Source organism: Leuciscus leuciscus, assembly GCF_965113295.1.
Source record: "Leuciscus leuciscus genome assembly, chromosome: 10".
In the NCBI taxonomy this organism is placed as follows: Eukaryota; Metazoa; Chordata; class Actinopteri; order Cypriniformes; family Leuciscidae; genus Leuciscus; species Leuciscus leuciscus.
The window spans coordinates 16626598-16639391 of record NC_138734.1 but is presented as its reverse complement, the minus strand read 5'-3'; the positions used below and the strand labels follow the sequence as shown (position 1 = coordinate 16639391).

Below are 12794 nucleotides of genomic sequence, written 5' to 3'. Positions count from 1 at the left end.
TATGCTAAACATGTTGCATGAGGTGCAAACAATAAGAGAAGATGACATGACTCACCATGTTTGTTGACTGATCCTACTCACCCAAGTTGTTTGATGGACTCGTAAAAGGCGCGAGAAAATAAATAAATAAAGAGTGCACGGATGGCACGCTAACAGGCTTGCGAATTACTAGCGTGTTGTGCAAGCAATAACGATTTAGATTGAAGCTAGCGATGTCAGGTTAATGTGTGATGTTGAGTAAGTTATATTTAGCAGTATAAACAACAAGGAATGATAGTAAATAATGATTCAAAACAGAAATATATACGGAGCTTACAGACGCAAACCAACGCAACAGCAGCAGAAGCTACGAGGCAGACAGGAGCAATCGATCAGACAGGCCAATGAAGCATTCAACAGCCCTGTAGTATAAAAGTACTTATACCGTATATATTTCAGCACTTCATGAGCAGACAGCGATTCTAGCACTCAAAGCTTGTACATGTCGTTTCATGTTAAATGCATTTTTGGGAAAAGCAAAATTAATTTGATTTGTAATATTATTGTGAACCATTTCAATTAAATTACTATAAACTCATAGACATACCTTATAGAAGAGCTGGTATCATAAAACTTATTGACACTGTTTAACTAAACAATTAATACATAAGAATAGAGACGTTTAACATAACACTTCATTATTCTCAGGCTTTGTGATTTCAGCCAAAACTCACATTTTCATGACCTGTTTTTCCAAGACCCTTATGGCGCTTTTCCACTACACAGTACCAGCTCGCCTCGGCTCGCCTCGACTCGACTCGACTCGGCTCTGTTTGGTTTTCCACTGTGTAAAAGTTGTACCTGTACCCGCTTCCAGGTACTTTTTTTCGTACCACCTCCGGCGAGGTTCCAAGCGAGCTGAGGCGAGCTGAGGCGATACTAAAATGTGACGTGAAAACACGGCAGACTGCTGATTGGTCAGAGAGAATCGTCACTATTCACTGCGTCATCATTGCACGCGCCAGACGGAGTATCCTGAATAAAAAACAGCAAAAACAAAAACAAAAACATCCAAAAACAGCATACACTCGATTTCCTCCATTGTCCTGTGTGTGTGGGTAGCGGGTGTATCTCGCGCGTCTCGCGTAAAAGATTAAGTCACGGCAGTTTCCTGCGGCGTCGCTATGACGACCAGGTACTATTGTGGAGGTACTATCTGCAATGGAAAACGGAGCGAAAAGCGAGCCGAGCCGAGACGAGGCGAGTCGAGTCGAGTCGAGTCGAGCTGGTACTGGTAATGGAAAAGCGCCATTAGATTCCTTGTGTGAGAGTTCAGATCCAAGCATACACTAGATAAATGATTATTCAGAAAACTTTATTCTTGTTTAGAAAGGTGTACAGGTCAGAATTCTGGATTGAACACTACCTTCTCTAGGAGCCTAGTGTCCTTTACCAGCCTGTTTTGTATCCTGCCAGGGCCTTTGGCCTCTAACTCCTGACACATTCAGCATGTAGGGTGTGGCTATAAATTGAGTTTTTTTTGTTTTTTTGATTAGTGAGCATGCTCTGCACCAGTGTCATCGATGTACAGCAGGAATGCCTTGTGCTTTGCCCCCTGCCAGATGATTCACAGAGGAACAGCTTCCTGTTCTCTGAGCAAGCTCTTCAACTCACTCGCATGTAATCCAGCGGGAAAGTCACTCAAGTATACAGTGGTGACAGGACTTTTAGGGAATTTGCGCTCAAATGCAGCACACTTGTCACCTTCAGAAGCTAAACATTCACATTGAAGCTCAGCTTTAGGATAACAATCAGGTTGCCATTTTAGCTCTTTGGATTTCTTGGTTCCATCCGCTCTGGCAGGGGTTGTCTTTAAAGCAACATCTTTCCCAGCTTCCTGCTCCAGTGTTCTTAGTGTCTTCAGAATTGGTATTTTCTTCAGTACTTCTGTGTGTAACTGAAAGCATTAGTAAATTGTAATAGTTTAGTTAATCTGAAGGAACCATCTAAATAGAGCTTCATTTTTATTGTAATATAAGGTTAAGGTATTTCTCAAGAATTTCATGATCTCAGGTCACATTGAAAAACTCAACACGAAACATCTTGGTTACATATGTAACCTTGGTTCTCTGAATAGGGAACAAGATGCTGCATCTGTAGATGATGCTACAGTCCCTATTCAGGGAACCAAGTTTACATATAACAGAGACGTTCCTTTTCAAAGGTTCACTTAACAATCGGTAGCTGACAATATAAGAACCCTATCGAACTGTGCCATGCACCATCCTTTACAGAAAAAACATGAATTTCACGTGTTCCACATGTGATCACGTGTCCACATGTGCTACATTTTGTTATGTCCACATGTGATCACATGTGGAAAACATGTTACCAACATGTGGAGCAGATGTGTAAAATGTTTCCAGATTTGTAATGGCTTTTAACATGTGGATCAAGTTACCATGTCACAAATACATAATGTATTATAAATATGGTTGTAGTAGCCTACCTTGTAGTTTTCCTTGTTAATTAGTTAGTTGACATAGTTGCAAAGTTAGTAGAATTTCTAAAATGGGCCATCGCAAGAAAGTGTAACCAAAGACTGTTGTTTTGAAATTATGATGATTACTACGTTTTAAAAATTCATACAGTGTCTTACGTTTAATTACTTAAGATTTTAATGACATATCAAATATTGTAGTGTTTTTATATATATATATATATTTATTTTTTTAAGGGTCCGATTCCGGAATCCACTGCCGCGTCAATGTATATATGTGTGTAGTATATATGTGTGTAATATATACAGTGGGGAGAACAAGTATTTGATACACTACCGATGTTGCAGGTTTTCCCACTTACAAAGCATGTAGAAGTCTGTAATTTTTATCATAGGTACTCTTCAACTGTGAATGACGGAATCTAAAACCAAAATCCAGAAAATCACATTGTATGATTTTAAAATAATGAATTTGCATTTTATTGCATGACATAAGTATTTGATACATCAGAAAAGCAGAACTTAATATTTGGTAAAGAAACCTTTGTTTGCAATTACAGAGATCATACATTTCCTGTAGTTCTTGACCAGGTTTGCACACACTGCAGGAGGCACTCCTCCACACTGCCCACTCCTCCACACAAATCTTCACTAGATCAGTCAGGTTTCTGGGCTGTCGCTGAGAAACACGGAGTTTGAGCTCCCTCCAAAGATTCTCTATTGGGTTTAGGTCTGGAGACTGGCTAGGTAACGCCAGAACCTTGATATGCTTCTTACAGAGCCACTCCTTGGTTATCCTGACTGTGTGCTTCGGGTCATTGTCATGTTGGAAGACCCAGCCTCGACCCATCTTCAATGCTCTAACTGAGGGAAGGAGGTTGTTCCCCAAAATCTCGCAATACATGGCCCCGGTCATCATCTCCTTAATACAGTGCAGTCGCCCTGTCCCATGTGCAGAAAAACACCCCCAAAGCATGATGCTACCACCCCATGCTTCACAGTAGGGATGGTGTTCTTGGGATGGTACTCATCATTCTTCTTCCTCCAAACACGTTTAGTGGAATTATGACCAAAAAGTTCTATTTTGGTCTCATCTGACCACATGACTTTCTCCCATGACTCCTCTGGATCATCCAAATGGTCATTGGCAAACTTAAGACGGGCCTTGACATGTGCTGGTTTAAGCAGGGGAACCTTCCGTGCCATGCATGATTTCAAACCATGACGTCTTAGTGTATTACCAACAGTAACCTTGGAAACGGTGGTCCCAGCTCTTTTCAGGTCATTGACCAGCTCCTCCCATGTAGTTCTAGGCTGATTTCTCACCTTTCTTAGGATCATTGAGACCCCACGAGGTGAGATCTTGCATGGAGCCCCAGTCCGAGGGAGATTGACAGTCATGTTTAGCTTCTTCCATTTTCTAATGATTGCTCCAACATTGGACCTTTTTTCACCAAACTGCTTGGCAATTTCCCCGTAGCCCTTTCCAGCCTTGTGGAGGTGTACAATTGTGTCTTTAGTGTCTTTGGACAGCTCTTTGGTCTTGGCCATGTTAGTAGTTGGATTCTTACTGATTGTATGGGGTGGACAGGTGTCTTTATGCAGCTTACGACCTCAAACAGGTGCATCTAATTTAGGATAATAAATGGAGTGGAGGTGGACATTTTAAAGGCAGACTAACAGGTCTTTGAGGGTCAGAATTCTAGCTGATAGACAGGTGTTCAAAAACTTATTTGCAGCTGTATTATACAAATAAATAGTAAAAAAATCATATATTGTGATTTCTGGATTTATTTATTTTTGATTATGGACATGCACAGTTTTTCACAGTGGACATGCACCTACAATGACAATTTCAGACCCCTCCATGATTTCCAAGTGGGAGAACTTGCAAAATAGCAGGGTGTTCAAATACTCAAATCTTCACTAGATCAGTCAGGTTTCTGGGCTGTCGCTCACTGTATATATATATATATATATATATATATATATATATATATATATATATATATATATATATATATATATATATATGGGTTCCTACACATATTCCAAAATTCCATACTTTTCCAGACTCAAAAAAAAAAATTCAATAAAAAAAAAGTGGTGAAAAAAATGTGTAGGGCTGTACATTATATTTCAAGGTCTGCTTTAACACACTGCTTTAACACACTTTAATGGCGGCCAAGAAACCACACCGTGAAATGGGCTGATGGTGCAATAGGTGGCTCAGTGTGCATTGTCTATGCTAAGTTTAATGGTTTCTCATGCGCACACGAAAGTCTGCATATTTTTTATTTTTGCAAAGATCCTTTTAGTGGCTCTGTAATACGGTGCTAAGAATATCATGAGAAGAAACCCAGAACACTTATAACCTGCATTTTTGCATAATGAAAAAGTGCACCTTGAATTCAGTTGTGTTAGACAATCACTAAACAGCTGCCATGAAAACACACTTCTATGATACATTTTTGTTCATTAAATTCTTAATTTTCTACTATAGAAAACTAAACAGGGGCAATAGTCTGGAAATGCAAATATTTTTCCATAATCTGCTTTCTTTTCCATACTTTTCCAGACCTGGAAATTACTCAAATCAAATTCCATACTTTTCCAAACTGCGTAGGAACCCTTATATATATATACATACATACACACACACAGTGGGTACGGAAAGTATTCAGACCCCTTAAATTTTTCACTCTTTGTTATATTGCAGCCATTTGCTAAAATCATTTAAGTTAATTTTTTCCCTCATTATTGTACACACAGCACCCCATATTGACAGAAAAACACAGAATTGTTGACATTTTTGCACATTTATTAAAAAAGAAAAACTGAAATATCACATGGTCCTAAGTATTCAGACCCTTTGCTGTGACACTCATCTATTTAAAGGGATAGTTCACTTTGAAATAAATTTTTGGTATGTTTTAGCTTACCTCAAGGGCATCCAAGATGTAGGTGTCTTTTTTTCCGCAGTAGTTTCAATTTTTATATTTTTAGGTCAAACCGTTCTTGTCTGACAGTCATATAATGCAGGTCTATGGTCATTATCTCAAAACACAAGCACAGAGTCCAAATTAAAACAATTCCCCGTCGTCCAAATTAAACAATTCCCCATCGTAAGTACACATTGATGGCCTAAGACACGAAACGAGCGGTTTGTGTGAGAAAACGAACAGTATTTATATCGTTTTTACCTTTTATACGCAGCCATGTCGAAGTGATCTGATCTGACGTGTACGCAGACTGGTGCATAGATATATACACTAGATGTCGCCTTTAAGACATTCGTTCCAATGAACTGCCGTAGACAAGGCGACATCTAGTGTGTATATATCTATGCACCAGTCTGCGTGGGGAATTGTTTAATTTGGACGACGGGAATTGTTTTAATTTGGACTCTGTGCTTGTGTTTTGAGATAATGACCATAGACCTGCATTATATGACTGACAGACAAGAACGGTTTGACCTAAAAATATAAAAATTGAAACTACTGCGGAAAAAAAGACACCTACATCTTGGATGCCCTTGAGGTAAGCTAAAACATACCAAAAATTTATTTCAAAGTGAACTATCCCTTTAACTCAGGTGCTGTCCATTTCTTCTGATCATCCTTGAGATGGTTCTACACCTTCATTTGAGTCCAGCTGTGTTTGATTATACTGATTGGACTTGATTAGGAAAGCCACACACCTGTCTATACAAGACCTTACAGCTCACAGTGCATGTCAGAGCAAATGAGAATCATGAGGTCAAAGGAGCCTACTATTTAAATCGATTGCTGGACGTAATGTTATTGTACATATATCTGATTTAGCATTGTATTAGCAATCCCCACCCCACCTGTCCCACCCACTTTTAAAAAAAAAGTTACACCACTGTGTGTGACTGAGACCTGGATCGGTGTTGGTGAGTCAAGTGTTTTTTCAGAAGTTTTACCACTGAACTGTACCTATTTTAACTCTCCATGGCTTACGGGACGAGGAGGTGGAGTAGCAACTATTTTTAAAGAACATTTAAACTGTCCATCTTCCATCTTACTCCTATTACAGCTTTGAACTCAGTGTTTTTGAACTTAGTCCAAGTAATCCGGTGTTGTGTGCGGTTTTTTATCGGCCACCTAAATATAACAAGGACTTTATCGAGGAATTTTCAGATTTTTGGGCCGGAATCATGACTAAATATGATCGTGTCTTAATTGTGGGGGATCTTAATTTCCATGTGTGCTGTCCCGCCAAGCCTTTGACTAAAGCTTTTTTAAATCTTGTGGAGTCTTTCAACTTAACTCAGTTTGTCACTAGTCCCACACATATATGTGGACACACACTAGATTTGGTTTTAACATATGGCTTGCCTATTGGTAATATCAAAGTCTGTGATGCCACTTTCTCTGATCATTTGCCTGTTTTATTTGAGATATGTATTCCGTGTGATTCTAAAGTGACTGTTCCAAACCGTCACTGTCGGACGATTAATCCTTCAACTGCCCAATTCTTTTTTGAGGCTTTTAAATGGCATTGAGGATGATTATCCAATGTCCTCATATGGCCTTAACACTGATGACTTAACCTCATTGTTCTTTTTAACCTGTCAAAGTATTTTGGATGTAGTGGCCCCCTTTAGGACGGTTTGAGAAAAAAAATAGAGTTCAACCGTGGCTGAATGCTACTACTTGATCTATAAGGCTTGAATGCAGAAGGGCGGAACTCCACTGGAAGAAGGATAAATTACAGATCGTCTAAATTTGTCTAAATATCAAAAAACTGTTAGATCTGAGAAATCATAGTATCTCTCTAATGTTATCTGTAATAACTCTCATAAGCCTGCTGTGCTGTTCAGTACTATTACTGCTGTTTTGAATACTCCCCAAGCTACTTGGTTAGAGCCTTCTGCCGAAATGTGTGAATTTATTTTACACTTTTTTATCAATAAGATTGATAGAGTTAGAGATAATATTTATTTCCCTTTGACTTTTTTTTAATCTATTTTCACTGAGTGCTCTGCTGTTTTCAATCAGTTTGAGCCGGTGTCTCTTGTCTCATTGAGGGAGATCATTGTTGAAAAGAAATCATCCTCATGTGGAGTGGACATTGTTCCTCCATGTCTTTTAAAAGATTCATTTGAAGCTATTGGTCCTATAGTACTTGCAATTATTAACCCTCTGGGGCCTGAGGTGTTTTCTGGGCCCTGGAGGTGTTCTGACATGCTCTGACATTTGTGCTTATTTCTGTTACTTGTGACATTTTCATGGCTAAAATCTGATTACACTGTATTCAGCACAAACTATGCTACAATAATATATCAGCAGCATGTATGTAAAAGTTTGTAGTTTTGAGAAAATGACATTTATGCGTGGTTTAAAAAAAAAAAAAGAAAAAAAAAACCACTAAAATAAGATCATAAAACCCATATTGATTATTTCTTCACAAGACTTTTGAAAATTGTATGACGTAGCCTAGAATATTTGCTCCAAAACTATGTGAAAATCATCCTGCATACTCATTCAGATAAGACAATATATTGATTTAAAATTTGCAAGACATGTTTTGTGTGAGAAAGCTTTATGCGAAGAGGCGTGAACACATCATGAATATTTCATTTCTGTCACACCTGAGAAAGACGAAGACCCTTCCCTAATGGCCCTATCAGGTGCTAACAGGCCCTATCATTCTGAGCAACCTTGCACAAAGAATGAGGAGATTAAAAAAAGAATGGCTTTTTGATTGTTTGGATTAATTTACAACACAACATAATCCAAAGATACACCACAAATGACAAAAAAAGCACATTATTTAACACACTGAACTAAAGACAGAGACTTAACCAGTCACACACCTTTGTGCCATTCCTGAAACATAGTACATACCTGTCATTTCCATGGTGTTTGATTTTTCACTTAACCATGTTCATGTACGGAGACTTATGTGAATGTTGAAGTCAGCAGGACTCATCAGTGGGGCATCTGGTCCCTGAAAAAACAACAAAAAAAACGCTGTGAACATACTGATATCAAGAGAAACTATAGGGCTGCACGATTTGGGGAATACATTTGAGATTTTTCAGGTTAAAATTGCTTTTTAAAATGTACAGAATACACACACACACATATATACTGTATGTATATATATATATTATATATATATATATATATATATATATATATATATATATATATATATATATATATATATATATATATATATATATATATAGTGTTGTCAAAAGACCCGGTACTTCGGTACCAAGTCGGTACTATTTTTTTTTAAACGTCACGGTACCAGGTTTTCTCAAACCCGGTACTTGATGCGCGTGCATGCCCGAAGCGCGTGCAGTTGCGTCCTCTTCATAAAAGCGCTGATGGCGATCGGCGGTGCTGCTGCTGATGTGGTGCTGATGTTTTTGCGCGTGCAGATACGTTATTTCAAATGGCGCGCGGCAACGCTCATAATAGAAGCGGCGCGCTCGCTTTTCCATGTGCGTTCATGGATGCATAGCAACGACAGACGCCACGGGAGTACAAACGCTTGTGCGAACTGCGCTCTCCATGACGACGAGGAAGTGTGACATAGGCCTATTAATTGATTTCTAGCCCTTGCATTAGCTTTACTACTAGATATATTTATGGAGATGAGAAATAAAAAGCCGTCATTAATATCAGTCCGTCAGAAAAGCAGTTCTAGTCTTATTCTTGGCTGGATAACTCTTAGCAGGTTTAAAAAGCCCTTTTAAAGTTAAATATGAATACAGTTTTGGATTAAATAAAAGTATAGTCAAGTCAGATAAAACATATTTTATCTCCTGTATAGTTTGGTAATGCTACAATAAGATACCATTCATTAACATCACTTAATGCGTTATCTAACATAACACATTGAGTGAACAATATATTTTTACAACATTAATTATTGTTTGTGAATGTTATTTAATACAAAACACTTGATTGGTCATGTTTGTTCACTTCATTCATTGTGCATTAAATAATGTTAACAGAAATAATGTTAACTTTTGATTTTAAAAATGTATTTTTAAATTAACCCCTAAAGGAGAATAATTGCGACAGTATATAACTATTGTTTTTTTTGTTAGGTCATTTTATCTAATGTTATCTAACAAATGGAATCTTATTGTAAAGTGTTTTTAATACTACAGTTTCCATCTTTGTGATATACACTTTAATATAATTATGTAAATTTAATCTAAATTAAGCTTTGGTACCGAAATTGGTACCGAAATTGGTACCGAGAACCGTGGATTTTCACTGGTATCGGTACCGAATACTGAAATTTTGGTACCGTGACAACACTATATATATATATATATACACACACACATACATACATACACACACACACACACACACACACACACACACACACACACACACATACATACACACACACATACATACACACACACATATATATATATATATATACACAAAGGGGTTAAATTGGGCCGGGGCTCAGCCTCGGCACATAAGCCTGCTCGTTTGTGTCCTGATGTGCCTGTTTGCAGTCAGTTGCCTACTGGAAATTGTGTCACAGAAAATTTGATGAAAGTGATGCTTTTGAAAACATATTTGTGACAATAAATGAAAGATTTTTGAAATGGCATGTCTATTTTGTCTCGGCGGAGCTGAGATGAGAACAATCGGAACACGGCCGCATTCTTGTTCAGCTGCTTAATCTCGTTGTCAGTCGACCATGGATGTGGAAGCGCGCAAAAGTTCCAGAATCTTCTAACTTGCTGCCTTGAGAAAAAAAAAACGAAAAAAAAAAACCTCACGAGCTGCTGGCCGCCGCTGCAGCAGCAGATCAATTTTGTCAAGTTCAGCACAACGTTGGCTGTACAAAAAGTGCCCTGGCCTTGAATGACAAGGTAAGGAAAATATGTTTGGCACATTGTATGGGTCACTATATCATAACAAGGTAATACAATGTGTAATCAAGTGATGTCAATTCCAGCGTTATGGACGTGACATTTGCAGTAAATTTTTTTATGAAAAAAATTCTCAGAAAGTGCATTTAATACCAATATATTGAAACTGATTATATATCCATACTCCCTCAATAAAGGAGTCCAGACATTAGAAAAATATCAGTCTACACATGCGTTTTATATTTAATATGAGGGAAAAAGGCTACACATGCCGTGGACGTGACACAACAAATCTTTAACTTTTAGGTGGCAATTTTTTTTTTTGTAGTTCTGTGAATTACACTGCGCAAACCAAAAGTAATACTACCCACCGGATACTCTCCACAGAACAGAACATATTCATTTTATTTTATTTTTCATGTTCGCATTTATGAGGAAAAAATGTTACGGACGTGAGCGCTCTGAAAGCGGCACTAAAAGACTGTTTAAAACTTTCACAGAGACCTCAAACAGAAAGCACAAAGCCTTTCTTTAAAATGAATTTCGTTTTGTATTAATTGTATCTTAATTTTAATCAATGTTTCATAAACCAATTGCCTGGATTTAATAAATAAGAAGTAAATATAGCAGACAATAGATAATCATGACACGAAGGCTCCGGCGCGTGAACTGGAGCTCGTCTCATAAATGAACAGAAACTCAGCGTAAGGTAGCCTACTTGCCTGACAGACCTGAGAAATATAGAAAGCTTGAAATGTCTACTTTTAAACAGAACAATTCAAAACGAAAGAAAACAGACTGCTGCTTGTATAATCCGTATGAAATGCGCATTTCTCTCTGGCGCGTTCACTGCTGCGAAGATCGCGAGTCAGCATCGTCATCTCATCGTTCATCTATGCAGGGCACTGACACAGAAAACACTTGTTTATTAATAAACAATTACAATGTCTCTTTGCTATATTTTACATATTAATAATCATTACTTTTGCCGGTTCTTAGTAACAGCTTTTAGGTGCTTTATTGGCAGCGCCACCCTTACATGTTACATGAACACGTCACCACCGCATCAGCACTGAAAACAGTTTTGGCAGGGGGAAAAACTGATCAGAAAATGTAACGAAACGTAGTAGAAATATAGTGGAGTAGAAAGTATAATAATTGCTGCAAAATGTAACGAAGTAAAAGTCAAAAGTAGCCTATGCACTATTGATTCTACTTAAGTAAAGTACAGATAAATGAAAAATGTACTTCAGTAAAGTAACGAAGTATTTGTACTTCATTACATTCCACCACTGCTGATTAACAGTAATGTAAATGCTAAATGTCCTAATACCTGTTGATACTACAACAATGCAAAGTATATGCTCTTAACTTTGCAGTTTTTCACATATCATGTAAGACTCAATTTCTCCATTTCTTTGCACAAAACTCTCCAGAAAATGATATTTTCTTTTTTTATTCGGGGGGAGGGGGGGCATACCCCCAGACCCCCCATAGGGAGAGCCCCACACACACACACACACACACATATATATATATATATATATATATAAAAATGAACACCAGGTTTGTTGTGCCTTGTAGGCATAAGCTATGTGCTGTGCTGCATAAAATTTATAATAACAATAGCCTATAAATCGTTAAAAGGAACACTTCAGTAACACTGCACTAGAGAAAAATATATTGATTATCATATGTTACTTCAATCTCATTTCATAATGTCATAACGAAAATAAACATTGAGTAAAAAAAAATGAAGCCTATTGTTTGGCGCATTTTGCTTTTTAAACGCAAACGCGTGCAGAGAACATTTACTGAAGCGATCAAGCCGCTCAAAACTATTAAACTAATTATTGTTACCATTTTATACATCTACGTTTGAGCAGATATCCACAAACACATTATTTAACAGTAAACACAGTTCTAAACATTATAATATTCACCATAGTATACACTCATACTAGCCTACTTTTATAATGCTGGGTTAGATTATTATAGAATATAAAAACATCCTCATGTCGGACATGTATATACATTTAGCACTGAAAGGTTGCCTACCAGTCTAGTTCACATTTCAACATGTTTCTGTCTATTTATAGATGCATATACATGTACAATATTAGGCTTCATGTTTTTACTCCAATCTCATTTCATAACATACATTTTAATCTGGCACCACCAGTTTAACATGTCTTACCTTAAAAATCTTCTCATCTTCAAATCGCGTTCTTCTAATTCTTCTGAGGTAAATCCAAGTGAAACAGCACAGAACAGCACAAACACAGTCTTCCAAACTCGATGAAAAGCAGAGAAGAATAAGTAACTGAAGTCTCTGATTCTTTGTTTTGAGGTAATGAGGGCGTTTACAGGTCTGCGTTCCTCCGCATGGATCATTTGCATGTCAATCGCTCGTGGGCGTGGTCACATTAG

General features: G+C 37.6%; 1 protein-coding gene across 2 annotated transcripts in view; it reads right to left on the bottom strand.

Moving 5' to 3' along the window:
- Positions 1-746: 746 nt before the first annotated feature.
- The window catches only part of mthfsd (methenyltetrahydrofolate synthetase domain containing), a 47906-nt gene continuing 35858 nt past the window's right edge, over positions 747-12794 (bottom strand). For both annotated transcript variants that reach the window (XM_082183075.1, XM_082183076.1), the window contains exon 8: positions 747-1936. In XM_082183075.1, coding sequence (XP_082039201.1) covers positions 1607-1936 — 330 coding nt within the window. In that variant the 3' untranslated portion in view covers positions 747-1606. The remainder of the gene's footprint in view (positions 1937-12794) is intronic.